The sequence below is a fragment of the Triturus cristatus genome, chromosome 3_1, assembly GCF_964204655.1.
Source record: "Triturus cristatus chromosome 3_1, aTriCri1.1, whole genome shotgun sequence".
In the NCBI taxonomy this organism is placed as follows: domain Eukaryota; kingdom Metazoa; phylum Chordata; class Amphibia; order Caudata; family Salamandridae; genus Triturus; species Triturus cristatus.
In genome coordinates this window covers 350,447,978-350,472,267 of record NC_140583.1, presented here as the reverse complement: position 1 = coordinate 350,472,267, position 24,290 = coordinate 350,447,978, and the positions used below count along the sequence as shown (strand labels likewise).

Below are 24,290 nucleotides of genomic sequence, written 5' to 3'. Positions count from 1 at the left end.
CTCCAACATCTACACTAGCATTCCCAAAATCCCCATGGGCTCAAAGAGGCCTTTGCTCACAATAATAGCTGTGAACATAGTCAAACATTGGAATGTTGGAGCTCCGGGTTTCTACCAGCCATGAGAAGCCTGGAGCCCTCCATTATTTTTAATGGAGCTCCTAACATTCCAATGTTCTAATACAATAGAGTCTTCACTCCTGGTATTTAACATGAATGTCTTTTGGCTGTCATTGATAGTACTGAGAATGTGGGATATGCTAAACTTTCAACCTTAGTCTCTCCAGACAATAAATATTTATGACCTTCAACCAATCTGTCAACATTTATTGAAACGGAATCATGGGTACTGAGGAAACATGAGGCTTATAGACTTTCCTGCCCAGGGAATGTATATGAACACACTAGGATGTACCCTGTTACGTGCCAACCTTGAAATATTTTGTAAACAAAATGAGTGTGACAAAATGACTTTGTTCCCCCTTTTCAAAATCTATTTGCTTTTGACTAATCCCATCTGCGGTGGGGGGCCATGTTCAATGCTGATAGTGAAAAATGCCTGTTGCAATGTGGTTACTGTGTGCTGGTTCTAATTTCACTTGGGACACTGAGCAGTCCTTTTACATATGTTTTCAAAATGCAGACATGATTTTGTACTATCAGTATTTGGTTTCCTGATTGCATTTTTGTATGAGCGTCTCTCTTATAACATCCTTCACTAGAATTATTAGCATTGTGCTTAATTATTATCAAATATGTTTGTATTTCCAACAAGAACCTATGCTTTTTCTGCATATGATATAGAAAAGGGCCAGGGAGCTTGCCACACAAGGGTTTGAAAACTCCTAGAATGTGGGATGCCAGTTTTCCCATGTTGCCATTACTCTAATTGCGCGGATGTAACTCAAACTTCACCAGGCCTAGTGATATTACAGGACTGAATGGGTGACGTCCATGTTCTAGAACTCTTCACCTACATTTTAAACATGTGGATAGGGAAGACCAGTTAAGAATAAGAGGAATGGGAGGGCTAGGTAGCACAGCTGACAAACATATTGCTGGAGTGTGGAGGATCCTACTCTGTATTTGTAATTTTGGGCCTTTGTAAACCCTGTCTCCAGGACTAGACTCACAAGCTCCCTGACTCGCTCTCAATAACAGAGGACCTGCTGAGGACCCTAAAGGAAGGGAGTACTCTTGGCAATCTGTGGATTGGCCCTGCTTGTGGGTGTCTCACCACTTGACGCTTCTATTGGGTACAACAGAGGCATCGTGCAAGTAGCTGAAGATCTGGGTGCTTAGGTAGTGCAGGATGGTAGACTGATGTGCAGTGAAAATTGTGTGATGCTGCTTCCACGAATCTTCTTCTTTTGGAGTGTTGAGCCCCAGGATTAAATGTAATATTTTGTGTCCAAATTAGTTGGATGGGTAAGAGACATCCTTCATTTTATTAGCAGGTCCTGCGTGGTTTAAAAAAAATGTTGAATTGTGGTCTAGATGTCCCAACAGCTAAGAAGCAATCCAGAGAGGGATTGACAATTCTCCTGGGGAGCTCTTGAAGAGTTGAGCCACCACAGTGGACCCGGGAAACTATCTGAAATGTTACCCCATCTGTCTTTCCTGCCTTATCATCCCAAAGAGGAAACTTTCTAAGGAATTGCAAGCCATATGCAGTTTTCCTGCTGATGACTTGCAGAGTGTGCTATTAATCTTTGTAGTACTGAGCTGTACAAATTTCATTTGAAAGAATATATACACGAAGGAGAAAGAGAAACATAATCCAAAGCCACACAGAAATAAACACTAACAGTAAATGGTTCGAAGGTAAAACTTTACAACACATTCCTAGAAATAATGTGTCTGTTTCTGAGTGGGTCTGTGACACATTCAACATTTTTAGCGAAGACTGGTGGCCTTGAAACTTCTAGGAGAGCAATGTGATCCATCAAAGTGCAATCGCCTTCTACCGTTACAGTCACCCAGGAGATGCTATTTTATAAAGCATAAATCTATGGGATGGAGCCCATACTAACCACAATTTTACTCATGTAAATGTGCGATGATGAACCGCAAATTTTGAAGAACACGGAGTGTTGCTGGGATGTAGGTAACAAAGAATGAAACTGAATTGTAATAATGTGTGTTTGCACCAGTGTTTTCTGAGGCAGGTCAGAATTTCCAGTACTCTTTTAGCAAGCATTGGCCTTCTAGCGTGGATTGGAAGAAGTTTTCAGAAATTAAGTAGAAATGAAGGAAATCACTGCAGACTTCCAAAGTTCAGATTTGTTACGGATCTTGGCAGTGTCCCTGAGGTCGCAGCTCAGCTGTGAAAACATTGTGTCCCGGGGACTTTTATATTATGATCCAGATTTACACAGGACCAAGGTGGTAACAGTTTCGGCATGTACTGCTGCTTTATTGCAAAGTGTATTCATTCTATCCATTAAAACATATGAACAATTTAAATACCATAACTGTAAAACATCTCGTTCTGCAGCAGACAATCATCATAGACAATAAAATGAATAGTGAAACATTACACCACAAAACATCCCATGGCCCCCTACCACGAGCCACAGCATCTTCTTTTAAAAAACAATAGATTCGTTGTCCAAGTCCCTCAGCAAGTTTTATGATCTGATGGTTTGCTCAGTACTGATATATAGTTCGCAATTTTCACTTATAGAATAAGATGTACTGATGTTAAGCTATTTTAATGTTGTTTACAGGACATGTCTCAAATATTTAGGGCTTTTCATTTTAAAGATATGTGAAGGATGTAATTGAATGCATGACTATGTTAATAGCACATGTTTGGCGAAGTCGTGTCCGTCTTCAGATACTTTTCTGAGCCCCAAGCGTGCTTTCAAACCAGCCTTGGTCTTTCTCTCCTGGGAACAGCCCAGGCTGATCTGCTAAGTGCAGAGGATGTGGCTTGAGTAATTACCAGTGGCCGAGATTGATTCATGCATTTCTTCCATCACCTTTTTTTAATTCTTTATTCAACTTCTGTTGTCCCTACGGGTCTCCAACACAAAGGAAGGGTCTTCTATCAGGGCGGAGTAGGCGAGATTCAGAGAGAACCACAGTGAAATATTTAATTCTTGATTGAACTCCTTTTGTCACTCTGTGTCTCAAGCACAAAGCCAGGGTCTTTTGTCAGGGTGTGGTAGGCGAGGACCAATGAGATTCAGGGAGAGCCACAGTGAAAAGTAACTCAGGTCACAATCATCCTCGAACCCCTCCCCCAACTTATTTTCCTAAGTGCAAGCCAGCATGCCTCAGCATTCCTAAATTGCTATCTGTCTCTAGGGAAATTCAGAGACCTTATTTTCTCCCTGTAAGAAGCTGCATCAAAATCAAGGGCCTGTGCATTGCCTATAAGGCTCTTCACTACACCGGCCCTCTGTGCCTTAGACAGTCCTTCAAATGGTACACCCCCAGTAGACCATTGCGTTCTGAAGGGACAAACTATATGTTGCTTTCTAGAGTCCAAAAGGCCAACTGGGATGGCAGAAGCTTTGCGACAGGAACCATTAAGCTCTGTAATAGTCTACCCTGCCATATAAGAGTCTTGCCTACTGTGATCTCCTCCAGGAAGGAGCTCAAAACTTGGCTGTTTATCAATTAGGGTCATTGTTCTTGCTCAGGTTTAGTTAGCGCCAAGACACCTTTGTTATATGTGTGCTTGATAAAGTTTTATAACACAACTTATTGTCAAGCAGCACCAGCCTCCAGACAGACAATTTCCTTATTGGTAAGGACACAACACACATCGGTCTAGTCACATCAAGAGGAGCTTTAAAAACAAATGTGTACATCTTGGTAAAATCCTTCCTTCAAGAGTTCGCAGCTTTTTCCTCCTCAGGCACCTTAGTAGCCAGTAAGGCAAAGAATAAGGGGGAAAGTATGCTACCGGTCTATCATATACAAAATATTATCTGACAGATGTAGTGCATTCTAAACATCGATATTTTTTAAAACAATATGTAGGACACACTATTTCTGCCAGAAAATATTTCTGCTAGCGATATCCTGCTATTCAACCAGAGATAGCGGTTCCCAACATTTCCCCAACCTTCACCTCTTAATGATGGCTGAGGGTTGGAGGTGAATAATAGAAAAAGTATGCTTGTCTCCTAGTAAGCCCTGTTTGTTTACTATAACTGAAGCTGCCTTGTTACCGTTAAGTAAAGAGTAGCAGTAGCAGGCTTTAGCTATTGCCATGTCAGTGGTTTCAAAGAACATGGTTGGGGTACAGGTTGCCCCAGTGATAACGCCGAACTGAAATTTATGAGACAAGCTGTCATGGAGAGCAGACAAGAGTGTCTGCAGCAAAATGAAGTACGAAATGATACACACGTTCACGGGTTGCCAGACGCCCGCAATACTGCCCTTTGTGCCTATCCTGCCTTCACCGCTTTTGCCAGGGTGAGACTCGGTCCCCCAGCACACATCTCACCAGTAGCAGGAAGGGCCAGACTTGTGATGCTACAAGAGCGTTCCGGGACTCTTTCAGTGCAGGACACACATGGGCGTGCCGGGGCAAAGGACGGGCCCCTCTGCGCCCGCCCATGGCTGATCGAGGCTGGGCTGGGCCCACCCTCTTTAATCCTTGTCCTGGATTAAAGATACGACACCTAGTAAGAACGTTTTCGTACTGTACATTTTTATTGTTTTTTGTTTTAATCAACAAGAAGATACCAGAATGGGCCAGAGGAAACTAGGTCAAGAACCTGGAGGGAAAGCCGCAAAGCCGGTAGAATCTACGAACGCTATCACTGACTATCTCACCAAAGCCATGGGATTGTTAAATAGTGAAATAATTAATGTGGAGGAAAGGCTAGCAGCAACCAAAGTCCGCTTCACACAGTACTATGGAGGATGCTGGTAATCAGGCTATTACTTTAGATTTGGGGACTGTCTGTGATAGCATAACAATCAATAATTTAAGCCTATGCCGGCTTCCTGTGTATCTCATGATCCATTACTGATCTCTGAAGCATCTCATAGTAGTGAACCAACCCCCACCCCCTGCGAAGAAAGGCTGCCAGCCAGTGACTTTGTCGGCCATTGGATTAAAGAAGGGGAGTTTAGCTACCAGGATTAATAGGAACAGTAGCATCTCTAAGAGGCATTGAATAGATAAACCTCAATACCTTCAAAATCTTTAGATTTAACATTAACATTACAGAAGCTACACAGTAAAATAGAGACTGTGGAGGAGAGTTTTGTTTATGAAAATGAAAGATATAACGGAAAGGATCGCTAATTTGGAGAAATCTGTAAAGGAAATCCTAGCCCTGACTAAGAGGATAGCTCAACCGCAGGTTTACTCAACTAAAGACATTACTTTAACCTCCACTAAACCTCATTCATCCCCCATTTCCTGCCCTGTATTTCAGCAATCATCTGTTGCTCCCTCGGAGAGAGTTCCCCCTTCTGATACTGCAGCCCCTGCAAATAATATATATTGCGTCTTCCAGGGGGTGATGCAATATGTTATTGTATTAACAAATCTTCCCAAATTAGAAAGTACACTCATCTGAGACTGAGATTGAGTTGGAAAAACAAGGTGATTCATTGGTTGGCCAAACAGACTTGGGACACAAACTTTTTATTTCAGGAAGTAATCATGGTGAGAAGGATCAAAGTGTAGGCCGTTCTAGTAAATTTGGAAGGATGATTGTATAGATGTGAATGTTTGCTCTCCTATGGCGGTTAAATTCTTCCTTTTTGTTCTAAACTGTAGGCACCATTTCAAGGGGATTAGCCGGGGGGATACAATGGTTGAACCCCTTGGCTTTTTCTACAAACTCTGAACTGCTTCATAATATTCACACAGGTACTGTACAGTTGCATCCACAGACCGATTCTTGTACTTAGTTGCCAGATTTAATGCCTAAACCTAGTTTGCACATTTCAGTACCAACAGCTAATAGATTTGCTCCTCTTTCTAATTGCGATGAACAGGACTGACTCCAGGGACAAGATGAGCCTGTTGAGCCTGTTGAGCCTGTACCGAACAATAATCAGGACATCGAGCTGGAGCATGTCATAACGGAAAGCCTGGCACCACCTAGTATTAATAAAAATAGTCCTAATGATAGTGTTAATCTAGCAGTCAGGTCTTGGAACATTGTGGGGCTAGGAATAAACTAGGGAATATAGATTAGTTTGGATATTATCAAATCAACCCAATTATTCTGCTTAGGATTTCGTAGGATTTCCACGTAGAAGGCTACTACTCTATATCTTATCTTATAACTCAGACCACTCCTTCAGAGGCTGGATGGGCTGGATGGGCTAAGGGGGTTTTAGCCCTATTAGTATCCATAACTGCCCCACTAAAATTGAAAATATTTTATTCATCCTCACCTTACTTTTCGGATTTTTCATCTGCAGACAGGTGGACATTTGAATATCATCCTGGTGAACCACTATAACAATATAATCATTAATACTAGATTTTGGGTTAATATTGACCTTCGTAGGGAGATGGAATGTTTCATGGAACCTATCAGGGATAAATATATTTGTGTTTAGGCTGGGGGTTTCAATATTAGCAAATAGACAACACAAACTAGAGCATGGGGCTGACCCAACCCTAATCTGTACTGGTATGTATTGAAAACAATAGGTCTGGCTGCAAAGCTAACTGTAGACGAGGCCTAATGAATGCCCTGTGGTTCTATTAACACGCTCAAATTGGTATGGAAAGAACAACCGAGCATGTCATGCAGCAGTCAGGGATTTACCTGTTACAATTTAATTCAAAGGACACAGAGCACATTGTGGAATGAAGGGTTTCATTAAGCATTTAATGCAAAAATAGACCATTCTTTTTAAGTCCTCACTGACAAATTGTGACATCCATATAATGGTGGAAAAGAAGTGTCATCTGAAATGCAGCCAAACATCACAGCAGCTCTGCCAACTCAGAAAAACAGAACACGTTTTCCTAAAGAAACACAGGCAAGTGATGCAATGACTGGTTTCTGACACTGCAGGCTTTGTAATTAATGTATTAAGACAGAAACAGCTCAGGTCGGTTCCTCTATGGCCGGGTATTTGTCATTCATAGCATTATACACTTAGGCATGCTAACCTTTCTGCATGCTTGTTTTTCTCAGACTTATTGTGACATAGGGCACGGATATACAAGAGCGGATTTAAAACTTCCTTTACGGAAAGCAATTTATAAATGCTCTGATGACATCACATGATTCACAAAGACCTTTAAATATATTATACATTGGCAGAAGCTTTCAATTAACATTTTGGGCTAAATTGTGGTGTTAAAGAGGATAACAAATCAAAAATACGTCTAAAAGTGATCACAAGAAAATGGTTCTCCAGTGTATGAGCTAGTATCAAATCTAATGAGGTTTCACATTTCTTTCCTGAATCATACACGGAAGTAGCTAATTAGACAGCGATCCTAATTGGCATCTGACATAAAGTAATTTCAAACCTCTTTAAGGCTAATGCTGGAAGAGTCATTATCCGGATCACGGTGAACATGAGGTGCGATAGTCAGACCGGTGGAAATCGAACTTGCTTCCGTTTACTCATTCTCAGAATATCTTGTATTACGTATGAATTGCAGGACTGGTGCCAGACAATACTGCTTTCATATTACAAAGAAGTAATACAGTCAGAAAGCATCATTCCGTATAACATCGGATCCGTGCCCATTCTCAGTCTGCTCTTGAGACCTCAGGCTGTGCAACAATGACCCCACACATGACATCTCATTGACAAGCCCAAAAGAGTGTTGACTGTCTTACCACAAGCGAGAGAGGTCGCTTCCAAGACACCACGCCAATCAAGCCAGAGAGCAGCACCTGAAAACAAAGCGAAAAGGTCATGAAAGGGTCACACGAAGAAATCCGACCTATAATAACATAACGAGAATGCAAGGAACAATGTTACGTGGCATCGGCTGCCAAACATCTAGCGAGTCTGACAGCTGCAAGAGGCGACAAAGAGACGCCAATCATTGAGATAATAAAGAAATCCGACAAGGCATAAACCAGGGTGTGGACAAGATGAGCACGGCTACCTGCTCTGAGGTACATTAAACTGTACACATACCTCGAGATGCGTTTATTTATACTCATAATTGAATGTATTGTCTCTATTTTTAATTCTTTAAAAAAATACATGAAAACGTGTGTGTGTGTGTGTGTGTGTGGGTGTGTGTGTGTGTGTGTGCGCGCGGGCATGCTTGGTATAGGCCGAACCCAGGAAGTGCGTCTTAAAATAATATTTATGAGCACCATTGGTTGGCCATTGATGGAGCAGCCGCTCCATCAATGGCCAACCACTGGTGGTCGGATTCCCAATCCTGAAATTCTGATGGTCCATATTGTATGCAAAGACATAATCCCCTTGAGTGGTCCAGGAAGGGCTCCTATAGATATCTCGAAAGCTCCAATTTATGTTGCTGTGTGTTGCTATGCTATGGTCAGAAGTTATTTCCAAAGGCCCAACCGCATTAGACACACAGAAATAAGCAAGTTTGTTGAGAAATAGAATCATTCAATACAAAATATTTTGAAAATGTCCGCTATGGCATGGTTTGCTTCAACTGGCCAAGACAGACTTCTTTGCCGGAGATGGAGTGAATCTCTGAGTCTGGGCTCCATTTATTCCTCCCTATGATCTTAGGAGCCATCACAATACAAGGAACATTCATTTCTAGGGAAAGGTTATAGACACCAGTGACCTTCATGCGCTCGGGCCAAAAATGGCAGAAAAATATACAGTCATTTCAGATAGAAACGAGGGTGCCCTATTGCTGCTGTCTTCTTAAGAAGCTGTGTTGAGAGGAAAGAGAGTGTACGAGGCTCCTTGGAGGAGAGCCGCCCTGCTGGTGGTCCCGGTCTTTGAGCGCTACCTCTGGTACTCCTGAGGTTACTTTGGGGCACGGACAAGGGATCGCGAGGCTAGCCTGGCAAGGACAATGCGCTATGCGGTTTCCGTGAGGCCGTCTGGAAAATATGGCTATGGAAAATGTGTTGCCCTATATCTGCGTGACTGTTCTTGGTAATCTATCTTGGTGTGGTTACTCAGCCCTGCCTGTCCATTGGAAAGTGTAAATATAAAATGGGTGGAATTTGAGTAATATCTGTTTACGTGTGTGTTGTTATTCTGTTTTCCCAGGAGGAGACCGTACCATTGTTGTATCATGTCTGTGTATGAAGTCATTTTGCTACGTCCTAACTCAACCTAAGTGTCATTGCTTGTTTCTGGGAGGGAAAACAAGTTAGAAAGGGGGACCCATGCCACCAAACAGGAGCAATGGAGAGTCGGTAGGGGTGCACACGCATAGCAGCATTTTTGCTAAGGCATGAACAGACTAACACTAAAGTCATGTTACTAGGAAGAGGTTAGAGCCCAAATTGAAAGTGATGACGATGTATAGACTATTGCAGACTTCCAGGGGTTCTCTGCTCTAACGAGAGCGTTTCCAGAGTTAGACCTTTAACTGCAAGCCCGGACAAGACACAGCAATGGCTAAGTGTCTAGGGGAACAGCCATTACTCTTCCGAGGTTATTTTTTCACCTTGCAAAAAAACTATTGAGTATTTAAGACTGAATACTGGCAAAAAAAGAAATATAGCAATTTCACCTCTCTGGAGTAGTATGTTCAACTTATATCTTCGAGCTTGTTTTACATAACAATGCAACACACATTAGTGATAGAAAGAGGCCGAACAGCACAAACACTGACTCAAGAATGTATAGAAGCTCTATATACCAATGCAAATGTAGGCCTGTAATACGGTTTCTGGAAGATTTCCTTCAATTCCGCAATGTCAGCGATTTCAGAGTCAAGAGGGCAATATTAGGCAGCCTACTGTAGGACCGTCATCGAACGAGGGGGCATATCTTAGAAGTGCAAACGTTGGCTAGCCCTATGGGTGGGGTTGGCAATCTTTTCTCCTAAAGGTCCTAACGCTCCAGACCTCCTTGCATCAGCTATTATTGAGTGATCTGAGTTTTTGCGCATTCTCTCACCAGTATGATTTCTAAACAGCTGAGGTTTCAACAGGGCAAGTATAATTCCTAGTGAAGTATGTTAGGCAACACCTCTCGTGCAAAAGTGACTTGTATTCAGTTGGAATTCAATAACCAAAGGTTTAGAATTCCGAGTTTCATAACCCTGAATACTAGTTACTTCGAGGGCACCTTCCTTCCCCACTACCTATTCACAACTAAAGGTCACAACATTATATTTAGTTAAACTGTCATCAAGGATAGTACTTAAAGATGTAGCATTGCAAAACGATATCTATACTAGTAAGACACAGGCTGCGTGAGCAGGGTTCTGACCACATAAACATCACCTCTTCAAATCAGTACTTTTGTGATATTAATGATTGTCCCTAGACAGTGTGGAATGGGGAGTGCGACAGTAGAGTGAAGGGGAGTGGCACAGTGAGGCATAAGAGCATTGGGAAGGTTGCCACTACCATTTACTGCTGGCCATAACTGTGTTACTTGTGCATAATGGGCCAGATGTAAGACCCTTCAATTTTGCGAGTCGAAAATTGCGTGGTTTTGCAACTCGCAATTTACAACTCGCAAAATGAAATGTACAACAGTGTCTCAGATACTGTTTGCGATTCCCAATAGGGTCGCAAACGACCTACCTCATTAATATTCATGAGGCAGGTCGTAATTTGTGACCCCATTGGGAATGCCCAGCACTCACAGGGATGGTGGCCTGCTCGGGTCACCAGACTTCCATGTCTGTGACTGCTTTTTAAATAAAGCACTTTTTAATGCAGCCCATTTTTCTTAAACGTTTCTGTTTCATTTTGTAAATGTAAGCAGTGGTCTATAAAACCACTGCCTGCTCTTAAAAAATCATTTCTATGCCAGTCACAATGGGGAAGGTGTCTTTCCACCATTTTGAAATAGGTGGGAAACTGCAAGTATTTTGCAACCGCAATTGCAGTCGTAAAACAATAGTACATAGAAGTGCGACGCACTATTAGGAAGGGCCATCCTTGGCACGCCCCTTCCTAATAGCTTGTTGCAAACCCTATTTTGCAAGTTGGTAAGAGGTTATAGACTCGCAAAATGAGGTTTGTACATTGCACAGACCTACTTTGCGGTCCCAAATGGGCTGATTTCCTGTTTCCAACTGCAAAAAACGGTTGTACAATTGGCCCTATATCTGTTTGACTGAGACAAGTGATTTGCATAAGACACAAACAAGTTTAAAATCTGAACGGAGTGTCAGTTATTGCCTGTCTCTCTTTCTCTCATGATACATTTGGATAACTTTCTTTAACCTTGCCCTCCAATAGCTCCTTAAAAAGAATAAGGGTGGATGATGTAAAATGTGCTGCAGAGTGTGTTAATCTATTTACTTTGATATAAATCTGCACACAAATGGTACATGGTGTCAAGAAAAAAACATCATTGCACAGGAACAATCCACAAATTTAAGGCTAAACATCACGGCACCTAACACTGAAGCCCACCTGTCTGTCAAGCCCTATGACTAGACCTCGCCAACAACAACATCATACACCCATTGCTCAATGAATAAGATATTTATGATCCTTGTGATGTACCACAACACAATTCCCCAAAACAATTGCCGAAACATGTCACCACCAAAGGATTTCGACTCCATTCTTTCTGAGTCCATCCTCCGAATGGAACATCAGAACCATGTAGAAAGGCCACCAGACAGTCACCAATCCTAGGATGCCATACTTAACGGTAGACTGCAAGTGGAGAAATGGCAATAAAATAACATAACTTTTCATAGTTATGTTCAAAGATTAGTACAAATTTAGCCCCTCTTCTAAATGAGGTGATTAGTTCTGGGAGCTTCCCTTGGTCCTGGAAAAAGGCATGCATTAGGCCTATTTTTAAGAAACCCTCCTTGGATCCCTCTGAGGTGAAACACCATCGTCCAATATCCTATCTACCAATACCTGATAAAATCTTAGAAAAATCAATCAACATGGAACCTACCCACTACTTGGATTGCAATAACCTTCTAGATTCCACCCAACATGGCTTCCGACCTTGCCACTCCACAGAGTCTGCCCTGATCATGGCCACAGAGGAGATTCGCAAACAGTTGGATGAGTGGGGAAGAGCTGACCGTGTCCTACTTGACCTATCAGCAGCATTCGACACTGTCAACCATGCAGTCCTAATGCGGCGGCCGAAGGCAATAGGTATCAAAGAGACGGCTCTAACCCTACTCTCCTCCTTCATGGCATCCAGGGAGCAGAGGTTCTGTTGGGACAATCTTAAATCAGAAAATGTCTGCCTCCCTTGTGGAGTACCACAAGGCTCAGCTCTATCACCAAACCTTGTTCAACATTTACGTACCCCGCTGGCCAAACTAATCAAAGAACAGGATTTCACTGTAATCTCATACGCGGATGACACCCAGATAGTTATATCTATCTCGCGGAGGGTCGAAGTTACAGTTGTCAGCTTCCACAATTGTCTGAAGTGTATTATGGGCTGGATGAATCTAAATGTCCTCAAGCTTAACACAGATAAAACAGGTCATGGAGTTTGGGAAGGGTCCATCGATATGGAATCAGACGTGGTGGACAACCGAGGCAGGTAACTGCCCCCTTTCATCTTCTAAGGCAAGGAACCTGGGAGTAATGTTTGACAGCCAGTTAAACTTTGCAGAGCAAATCAATAACCTGACTTCCTCATACTTCTTTTTTATTGAAGATTCTTCGCAAGATCTTGCCTTTTATTCCTCAGGAAAACGGTAATATGAGCTTTAGTCTTCTCAAAAATTGACTATGACAACGCATTATTTTTGGTAATCAACAAGTATCAGACTGCCAAACTGAAGTCTTTGAAGAACGCCACAGCATGAGTACTACTCAATGTCCCTAAATATCACTCCATTTCCCATAGCATTAGGCAGCTCCATTGGCTCCTGATCCAACAATGTGTGGAATTTAAAGCTCTTTGTCTGGTACATAAGGCATTGTATGGTCGGGGAGCCTTGGACATGCAGAAACTATTTCTCTGGCATTCCCCGCAACAGAATGTTTTGATCAGCCAATATAGGACTAGTTCAGGTTCCCAAAATTCAAAAAGCCAGATGGGGAGGGAAAAGCCTATCCCATCAGGCAGCTAAACTATGGAACAAGCTGCCGATTACTATTAGGTTACAGCCTAATAGGCTTCACTTTAGGAAAATGGTCCAGACCTGGCTATTCCCCCCTAAATAAACTCCCTTACTGAGCCTGGCTAATTACGACACGTCACCTCTAGCACCAAGATACCTCAGCATTTGTGCGCTTTATAAATACAATACTTACTTACTTACTACAGCTTTCATCTATTATTAAACAAAACCATCATTATGGCATACCGGTCAAGTGTGTCAAGTGATGGGCAACTGTTTAGAATGCCAGCTCAGAACATTTAAATTGGGCGGCTGCAGTGCTACCATATATTTGAAGTGTGATTTTAATTTTTTAATAAACATGTGTCTATTATTTCTAAAAGTATTTTGATACAAAATTTGACAAAAAACATGTCAATCGCATATATTACTGAGCGGTCTGGCTGGGATGTAGAGACTGTATTGTGTTTCTGTACATTCAATGCTGGGAGAGTTTTCAGAGTATCCTTAGTCAAACCATTATCTCTAAAATAATACTTGTCCACTTCATCCTCTGCCATCCATCTCATCAACATCAGTATAAAGAGATCAAAAAGGACATAACCATGATGTTTTTCCTGAGTAAAAAAAGTGACAGATATACATATTGTTCGAAAGTGGATTATTGGCAGGGGTAAGTATGCACCTACCACTAGTAATAAGGCTAGTAACATGGTATCGGGTCCAGTAAAGGTCTCAGTAAATTAGCCCCTTGCTCAACCCTTGGTAGCTGAAATGAGTAGTCGGGCCTAACTTAGGAGGCAGGAGTGAAAAGCATTCAAAAACACCAATACATCAGATAAGTAAGACACAATACAAATCCCACACCACTTTATAACAATAGGAAATGGTTGTATGAACGAATAGACACCAAAACAACAAAAACCCAATTTAGGTAACTGGAGATATGAATTTTTAAAGACCAACCACTTTATATTGCTTAAAAACATATAGCGCCACTTTGGGCCATCTGGCCATGCTTAACTGAGACAAAGTCAAAGTTTGAGGCCAACCACGATGGAGCCCTGGTCAGACATATAAGCAGTAGACCCTGGTCAAAATTTTACCTTCAGACTTAGAAACTTTTCTAGAGCTTTTTCTTCCGACGTCACTCGACCCTCCACAGCAGACCAGACTCAGAGAGGGTTCTCTGGCTTAACTTTCCGTGGGGCCCCACTTAAATCCTAGAACTCTGGAGCTCTGGAGCTTTCAGCGGGATGAACCTGAAATCCTGGACAGGTCGCAGTTGAAGATAGTCAGCTTGACTCTTGAGGTCGGGTCAATCACCTCATTGAACTTTTTCACAAAAGTTCTCCAAAGATCTGCAAACTTTAGGAGGTGCTTCCTGAAGAACTCCTTGTAGGTTCAAAGTGCCCAAAACACCAATCCAAAGGTCTGGAATCTCATAGGTGGTTCTTCAGATGTCTGGACTACAATCCCCACAATCCACCTGGCCAAATCCTTAAAAGTTCACTTGACGCACTTCAGGATCGAGACTGTTGGTGGAGATGATGCAGGTGGGCTTTGTTAACCTGTAGCTTTTAGGGAGTCCACTCCTTAATCTTTCTTGAGGCAAGGCACAGTTTCCAGGGCTATAGTACCAGACTGTTCAGTAGGTTTAGTCCTTTAGTGTGCAGGCCTTTGGGTGCAAATCCAGATTCCAGCAGAACAGTCCTTCTTTTCCGTGTAGTTTCAGGCAGCAGCTATGAGAGACTATGCAGTTCTCACATACTTCTTCAGTGTTCTGGGGGACAAGCAGGGGTGCACCTCTGTCAAATGAGATACTGGGTGTTATGTTATGTTAAATTAATTTACACAGCGCAACGGATACCTGAGGGTGTCTTGGCACTGATTGCTAGGCATAGTACGGGAGCATGGTGTAATTGACAGATTACAAGTTAAAAAGCCAGGTTTTGAGAAGCTTTCTATAAGCCAGCAACAAAGATGTGGATCTGATATGGGGAGCAGAGTGTTCCAAAGTCGGGTGGTTGCTGCGTGGAAGCTGCTGCCGCCCCATCTAGTTTTCTTACATCTAGATGGTGTGACTATATAGCTACCCAGAGATCTGAGTTTCCTATTGGGAGTGTACCATGCAATGGTATTTCTGAAAAAGTTGGGACCTATGCCATGAAGGGCCTTGAAAGTAAGACAGAGAGTTTTAAATCTGATGCGATTACTGACAGTCAGCCAGTGTAATTCTTTAATGGCCAGGGATACAGACTAAAGTTTTGGAAGATTGAGCAGTACCCTGGCAGTTACATTCTGCAAAACCTGCAATTTATTGAGGTATTGTTTCTGCAGATTGATGCACAGGCCATTACAGTAGTCTATTTTAGATACAATGAGGGAGGAGATAACTGTTTTTCTGGCACTGACTGGAATAAAAGGAAGCATCTTTCTGATGGTTCTTAGTTTATTATAGGAAGTGGATATGATGGTATTAACTTGTTTACTGAAGTTAAGCTTGTCATCCAGAATCACTTCCAGGCTTTTAACCTTGGAAGATGGAGCAGGATGTGGGTGCTTTCTGGTGGCCAACAGTCGGGAGTCCAAAAGCAAGGATTGTTTCCAAAGAACATCACTTCCGTCTTCTCTGGATATGTCTACCAGGATCAATGCTGCATTTCCTACGTCATCAAGAATAATTTTAAGTTCGTCAGTGGTTTTGATCAGTGCTGTCTTAGTACTGTGTTCTAATCTAAAGCAAACTTTAGTTGGATACAACAAATTATGTGCCTTCATGAATTGCGTGAGTTGAGAATTCATGATTTTTTCAATCATCTTAGTGGATGCCACCAAAAAGCATGACAACTTCCTCCAAAGTCTGGTATATTCTTGTCCCACAAAACACTGCACTTCCAAAATTCAACATGGATGATTTCTTTCCAGAGGAGTAACAGCTAGCTAAACCAACCCACGGTATGGCTCATTTCCATTATTTCTCTTCCTCCTGATCTCTGCAAATTCTTCTCCCAAGCCTGCCATCTGGCTGGGGAGCAGGATGTGTGGCTAAGTACACCTGGCATTCCTTATTTATTTATTTTGGAAGTTTTATATAGCGCATGTCATACGGGTATCAGAGCGCTCTACAAAGAAGTAGACATGCAAATAGTAAATACTGTACATATAACAACAGGTAAAGCATACAAAATGAGAAAAGGAACAGCAAGAAACATTACTGGTCTGTTCTCTCTTTCAGCTCAATTTGATTTACCCAGCTCCCTCTCTAGGATCTAACCTCCACAGCTGCAGAGCTCTCTCTCTTTATCTTCTGCCAGGCCACTTATCACCTAATCAAAGCAGCCTGGCTAAGCCTGTTAAGGCTGATGAATCAGCAGAGACCACCAGAGGGCTGTATTTTGGCTTACATAAGAGAAAATTCTATAACTTCTCTTCTGTACTAGGTATGATAAATTCAACAGTGGCAAGTTGTTGCATTTGTCAATACCAATCTGTTAAGTCCTTGAAGGATATTTACTCCTTTCCTAGCAATAGTTTTATCTAAATAAAATATTGCAATGTTATCCTACAGAGTGAAGTATCTACAATGGAGAAAAATGAAATGGGCAGTTTTTCCTCAACAGGGCACATAAAACATATTTTATAAAGTTCCTGCTTATAGTAAGATGACCCCCACCCCTGGCACACCTAGGGGAGAACTATGGGGTGCCTAATATGTAAAAATAAGGTAGATTATCACTTTTAAAGTGCCCATACCACCAAAGACGAGTTTGCACACAATTCTACTTTTAAAGACAGTCTGCAAAGCCAGGCTGCCTTTAAAATGACAGCAGGCACTCAGCAGTGCTCACATGCAAGTGCATGAAATCTGCTGGGCCTCTAAACTTCCATGCCCTATTACATACTAGGGACTTATAGGTAGTTTGAACCCCCTAGTCCTATTATATGCTAGGGACTTATAGGGTCTGTCAATACAAATTCTGGGAATTTACTTTTAAAGACAGGCTGAAAGGCAGGATTTCCTTTAAAAGGACAGCAGGCACACATCAGCTCACACATGTAGTGAAGAAATCTACTGGGCCTCTAAACCTCCATGCCCTATTATATACTAAGGACGTATAGGTAGATTGCACCCTCTGGCCCAAATATCTACTAGGGACTTATAGGGTCTGTCATTGCCAATTGTAGGTGTAGTCAGTTACCACCAGTATCATTCATCAAAAAATCGGGGTGAACAGGGCAAAAGTATGACTTTCTAACACTTATTAATTTGTAAAATTCAAGAATCTAGTTAACAAAGTTATGCTCCTTTTAACCTTAGTGCATTTCTTGCTCTCTGGGGGAAAAGTAGTCTTGGAAATCTAAACGTAAGGGACACTCCTGTGAAATTGCCACATGGCAAGCAATGCACAGGCTTAAATGGTTATAATATGTTTTGGCTCATCAAACTTTTTCTGTTTTCTCTGTCAGGAAAATAAAAATAAATTTCCTAATAGAGAATTCCCTTTCTTTCGCATCTTAAAACTACAAAGATGTTGGATGAAATATAGGACCATATTTGAAAACTTACTCCAGTCCTTACTGTGAGGAGTTTCAAGCGTGAAAAAGAGGTTGAAACCCCATTGAGAATTAGGTGACAACAGACAAGGCTATATCAATTGGTGCTTGCATTACCTTTCTACCTACCTCACTCCAGTGAACACAAATATCCTAAGTGTACTATTCCGGAAAAAGAACCGATTGAAGCATTGTCTGTGCATCTGAACAGTGGATGTACTTACTTCATGAACTGCAACACAGATGGATTTTTGGCATGTGTAAATTGGACTTTTGTACAGAAAATCTGGTGTGAATCAGACCAGATTCTCCATAAATTTCAATATCAATTATAAGATCATCAGCCTTTGCTTGAATGTGGATTTAACAGCCGCGGCCGTGCAGTTAGGAGCGTTGGGTCGGTGGGGGGGATTTCGACAGACCACGATGAGGGAAAATTAATTATTTATTTACTTTTCCCTCATGGTCATCTGTCAATTCCCCCCCCACCAACTGGGCCCCATCACTCTTACCTACATGGGCCGCGCCTGGGACTTAAGTACAGGAGCAGCCACTCGTATTGTGAATTGGTGCGACTGGGGGAGAGGAGAACACAAACACACAAAAAAAAATTGAAAATAAAGAAAGAAAAATGCACTTACCTGCACCGATGTCTGCCGCCTTCCTCCCGATCCTCAACTAGTGCCCAGACTTCCAGCTCCCAATCACAGAGCTGCTCACATGCTGGGAATTTTATTGGTCTGAGCGCCTCGGTTCGGCGCTCAGACATAGACCGGTGTTGGTTTTGCCACCCAGCTGTACAGTACAACTGGGTGGAGAAAGCCCAAGTGCGCAAGACAGTTTGGCCGGCCCTCTGGGGCTGGCCAAACCTTCATGAGCACTTAGCAGTGTCCACCACTCCCCATACTCCCTGGTGCTGCAACTGCAGCATCAGTGTAGGTGGCCACTCCCCTCCCTCGGCTCGCAGTTCCAGCCTGCAGGATGAAAAATAAAATGATAACAAAAATGTTTTACTATCATTTTATTTTTCTCCTTTGCCTCTGCTGGCTTTCAGCAAGAGGGCGATGTTCCTCTGTCATAACGGAGGAGCCGACCCTGTTTAAGTAAACAACACCTTCTCCTCCAGATCACATCAACTTATCCCCAAGAAGAAACACCTTGTAATCCAACCCCAAACCCCCAAATACATTATACAGCCCTGCCAAGTAACACGCATCAGGCGTTAGACTAACGCATTTTAATGTGGTGGTCCGCATCTCCACATTACAATGCATTAATCACGCATTTTTTAGCTTGACCACCTGCACGCTGAGAGTGAAGCAGGTAATGATACTGTGACCATCGGTTCTGCATTTACAGCAGTGCGGTGTCCGAGTGCTCAAAGCGGGCCCGGGTAGCCAGCTCCTGCGGCAGAGCAACTCTGGTATCATGACAGGAGCATGCCTTAATTTTTGATTGAGCCTGTCGAAGTTGAGCAAACCCTTTGAAACAAAAACAGTTCTCTGCGCAGGGAAGGTGCGAGTATACACTTCGTGGAGGTGGACAGCAGAAACACACAAGAAGTCACAAGCCTGCCATTGGGCAACACATGCCCCATTGATTGTGTCTAGCGGTGCTTCCTTCTCCGCAAAGGCTACAGTGTAGCAAACCCACAGCAAGGCTGGGATCTCAGGGGTGGAGATTTGCGATGGTCAAAGAGCAGGGCTCTGAAAACTGGAGGCAGCAGCAGCCGGTGCGCCCATGTCTGGCACTTTCTGAGGGTTCATGTCACACAGGTGCTGGGAGGGGAACCAGTGACCTTGAACTTTGGGACCGTTTTTCGAAGACAGAATGAAAGTGTTGTATTAACGAGATAAACAGATCATATGGAACTTAAACAAAAAATGAAATGTAACATGTATGTATCTTCACGTTTTCAGACTCGAGAAGCTAAATGGATATATGGTTACTCACTGGCAATGCCTGCAAACCACTAATTAAGGAAATGAAACTTTTGTAATCTTAAATGTAACTAGTGTATTCGCTGCGACATACCTGCCTGGCTTGGTGTTTCTAGTCATAAACAGTGTTGTGTTCTTTAGCATGTTAATATAGGTTAAGTTGAGTGTATGAGTGTATGGGTGACACACTATGTACGCAGCCCGCAGATAAAAAATCCAAATGCATCAAAATATCTCAGGGGATGGATCAGACATGATCAGACATGATTTTATTAACTCTGTGTCACAGGCAGTCTCAGTGCTGTGTGTGCAGACTGTGGTGTAGAGAAGACGAGGATACAGTCTTGTCAGCTGTAAGATGGTTTATTATAAGTTGAGGAGGAACGACAACAAGAGCGGACTCTCCACGACAGAAGCAACTCGCAACTGCCATGGAAGAGAATCTAGCATTATAAGTAAACATAGAAGGTAGAAGCATTCTAAGAACTGCAATACTGAATATGTACTACACATCTTCTTCCTTTCTAATGTAAAAATGAGAAAGAAGTGACATAAAGCTAAATAGGATAAACATTACAATACGCAAAAAAAAATAAAAATTTACAAAACACAATCAACAAATGAAGCCTCGCAAATAAGTTGGAGGTTTGCGATACCTTGGAGTGCAATTAGGAGCAAGAGACACAGGTAAGGAATATGAACTCATCATAGGATGAACTTCAGGCGTGAGTAAATCACCGCTTTCACCAACGTGGTGTTGGGTGGTGGGAATTGAAGTATTGGTCACAGGTGGTGGTTGGGCTAGAAAGTAACCACTATTGTTTGCAGTGGAAAGAGGTTTTTCAAAGCCAGAAAAGGGAACACCCCTTTTATACAAGGCCACACGCCTGAAGTTCCAACATTCACTGTTATTGAGAATTACACAATGATCAAGAACTTTCTTGACGGTGAAAGGTCCCTTAAACTTAGATAAACCCTTAACTTTGACCAGATCGCCAATAATGAAAGGACAGGAACATTTTTGAGAGGGAGGTAAAGCTGAAGGATTAGTTTGTAAAGTTGCAACATGTTTCATCCAAGAAGGTATGAGTTTTTAACCAGGAACCTGCCCTCTCATGAGCTGAAAAGGAGAACGATGCCAATCAACCAAGGGAGTAGTGCGATAAGCCCACAACATCTCATTAACCATTTTCCTTACAACAGAACCATTAGCTGAAGCCATTTGTATGATACGCTTCACCACCCTGTTGGCCCTTTCACAAATTCCATTCCCCTGTGGGTTGTATAGCGAAGTGCGGTGATGAGAAATACCACAATCTTTGAGGAATGTTTGCATTTCATTGGAAGTGAGCTGTGTGCCATTGTCAGTAATGATGATTGAAGGAATGGCCTCATCTTTAAACAGATTCCCTAAGAACTTGATAGTGCTCTCAGTAGTGACGCTGTTAGTGAACTCCACAACTAACCATTTAAAATAGATGTCGACTACGACAATGGCAAATCTGTCTCTTTCATGTAGTTCACCCATGGGACCAATGAAATCCAGGCAAATACTATGCCAAGGTGAACCAGGATTATCTAAGTGACCTTGGGATTTGGGACCTACTTTGAGTCTTTTTTCTCCTTCTTTGCAAATAGAACAATTCTCTACCCACTCTACCACCTGTGAGTCCATGCCTGGCCACCAAAAATGGTCCTTGAGGCGGCGTTGTGTGAGAGTCTGACCCAAATGGCCTTCATGCGCTAAGGCTAAAAGTTTATTTCTGAGACCAAGAGGAGGTATGAACTTCTTCCCCTTCACAATAACATTGTTACTAATGAGAGAGAGATCTTCCAAGACTTTAACATAAGGACGCACAGAGATAGGAACAGAACTCTCCCTTCTAGGGCCAAGAGTGATGAGTTTGACAACTTCTTGCAAGGTAACATCAGAATTCATTTCACGTTCCCAATCATTTGCCTTAAAGGCACCTTCACCAACAAACACAGCATCTTCAATAGAGGCTACCGCAATGTCGTCAGCGAATTGAGAAACACATGGATCAACAATAGTTTGCCAAGCTAGTGACATTCTGGATACAGTCTTGTCAGCTGTAAGATGGTTTATTGTTGTGCAAGCGCAGCTCACTCATAGTAATGGGCTGCTGGCTGCATGTGCCTCCACAGTAAGTTTAATTAATATTGACTTCCTTTTAAAGCTTCATATAGCACAAAGTGGGGTAATTTCTGATATTTATTTTTACGATTTTTTTTGCGGTTTTAAACGCAATTAGCTTTCACACAGTGTCACACATAAAGCATAGAATATCACACATAAAGGCACTTAAACCATGGCAATGTCACAAGAGCAGCCGACACCTGGACCTAATTGTCATTTGTTCCCCTCGACAGATTGGAGCCAAACCCAGGAAAAATTGAGGAACTGGCATAACCAGTTTAGGGTTGGACAAAGGGGGTGTCACCTACACACAAGCTGCCACTGGGTGTAAAATAGGCACAGTCAAAACCTCTCATGAGAACACTCTTGGGCCTAATGGAAGACTTGACCTGTTTGCCTAGAACCCAGTACCACAGAAGTGTCTCCAAGGATCAGTTAGCTGACCTCCTATTTGAGCTACAGGGACAGAACATGCTTCCAGAGGCCTTTCCCTGCAACTGCCCAGCTGGCCAGTCCCAACTGGACCTGCCTGAATCCTGCTGCTGGCCTCTGCTAGAGTAAGAACTAATCCCCAAAAGGTGCCCACCAGGGCCTGGACCTTTGACTAGTGTTAGAGTGAAAAACTGAAAAGAACAGATGCTCTGGGCTCCTCTAGTTGGAGCGGACCAAATCTGATCTCATGTGAACATGCGCAGACTTCACTGAGGCCAGCGATGGACCTGCATTTGACTGCCTGTATGACCTTCCTGAATACAGACCCCAGAATCCCAGTCTCGGAGCTTGACTGCCCCGCTTGAGGAACTAATGAGAAGTTCTGACCATCAACCAGCTTATTCCATCAATAGCGACCGCACCACCAATGCAAAGTTGCGACTGAGGCCTGGGACTTAAGCAACCTGCTGTCAACGAGCCCCTTCTGATCCTGCCTGCAGTTGAACACCGATCGACAAGTGCTTCTCGCATGAAAACTGGGATAAGTTAAAAGGTAAACTCTCCAACCAGATGAACCTGGTGCCTTATCCGACCCGTGTCCATTGTGGTACTCCTTAACTTTGCCCTTTTACCAGCACAGCCAGATAACCTCAATTGGTGCTTTTAGGCACTAGTTCTACTAACTTTTAAAATTCATATCTCCTGTTCCACGTACTGGATGTTTGTCATTTTGGAGTCATTTTATTCATTGAAATGTTCTCTGTTTTTCTAAATCAGTTTGGAATTTTTCCTGTATTGGGTTTTCACTTTACTACTGTTTGAGTGCGGCATAAATGCTTTACACATTGCCTCAAAGTTAAGCCTTGCGGATTTTGGGCCAAGCTACCAAAGAACAGGTTTATTTACTGACTTTTGTGGTTCATCCTGAAAAGGATTCTGTGGGGTTCTTACCCCTCTCAACTTATAACCCAATTTTGTACAATGTCTGGTTGTAACTGGTCAGCTAATCACTCCAGGAAAAAGGAATCTTTCCGTTTTGATGTCTCTGTAGCCACAAAGGAGGTCAGCCAACTGACTCTTTGAGTCCCCTTCTGAGTCCTGGGTATAAGTAAGAGTAGGCCCAATTCTTGAGGTCTCCACAGATATACCAATAGCTAATTCAGTTCTCTTCTGTTCTTCCACAGGTCTAGAAATTATTATGAGTTTCTGGAAGCAAGGTGCTACTTTTATTCAAGCCAGTGGGATGGGATAGTTCTTGGACATTCCCTGACAAAGAGACAAAATGTTGCCAAGGAAAATCTTCCCACTTTTGCAACACATCCTGTTCGCCTCACTGCAAATTATCCAACAATGCACTATTCTTAGTAAAATCCATCATGGCAGAATCTTACATCTTTCTGCCCCTGGGTAGAGCTTGTGGCATACGTATGGGTGTGTCTGAGATAATGGAAAGCCCCCTGCCAGTCTGTGGGCAGCTCTCTCCGCCACTGAGACTAAAACTAGGAAGCTAAAGTATATTTTTGGATCAAATGATCCCTGTTCTCCAGGCTTCCATTATCACTTAACTATGACAGTACATTTCTCCCACGTCATTGTCTCTGCTCTTAAAGCAGTATTGTACACCTCGTCAAAGCAGCACTGTCCTGCAATTTGCAAGCAGGCTAATGGTAATTAGCCTTCAGGATCTTTAAGCAGGAAAAGTATAACTTTTTAAAAGTTACTTTTAGTGTATATTTATCAAAACTCCAACTTTACCATTAAGTTGTTGAATTAGACTTTTTAATAATATTAAAAATTGTGGTCATTCATCTCTGTAGATTACTCCAAACCAAAGATACAGAATTAGCTCAGTACTGTACTTTAGCTTTTTGTCAAAGAACCAGCTACAGCGCTTACAGTGAAAAAAAGCATTTGGTGGCTGATCACTGTAGGAACATGCACACATTAGATTCTTATATATATTCCATTTTTAAATACCAAAGCCTATGTGTGGGCCAATTGAGGATTAGACAATTCTCGGGGGAAGAGTACATACAGTGGGGACAGGGCAGCACTTTCCTAGTTAA

The 24,290-nt window shown here is 42.4% G+C and overlaps 1 protein-coding gene across 1 annotated transcript in view; it reads right to left on the bottom strand.

The window, feature by feature from the left end:
• The window catches only part of ENTREP2 (endosomal transmembrane epsin interactor 2), a 1,789,361-nt gene that overhangs the window by 1,216,286 nt on the left and 548,785 nt on the right, over positions 1–24,290 (bottom strand). Inside the window, exon 2 of the mRNA XM_085644081.1 lies at positions 7,790–7,846. Coding sequence (XP_085500207.1) covers positions 7,790–7,846 — 57 coding nt within the window. The remainder of the gene's footprint in view (positions 1–7,789; positions 7,847–24,290) is intronic.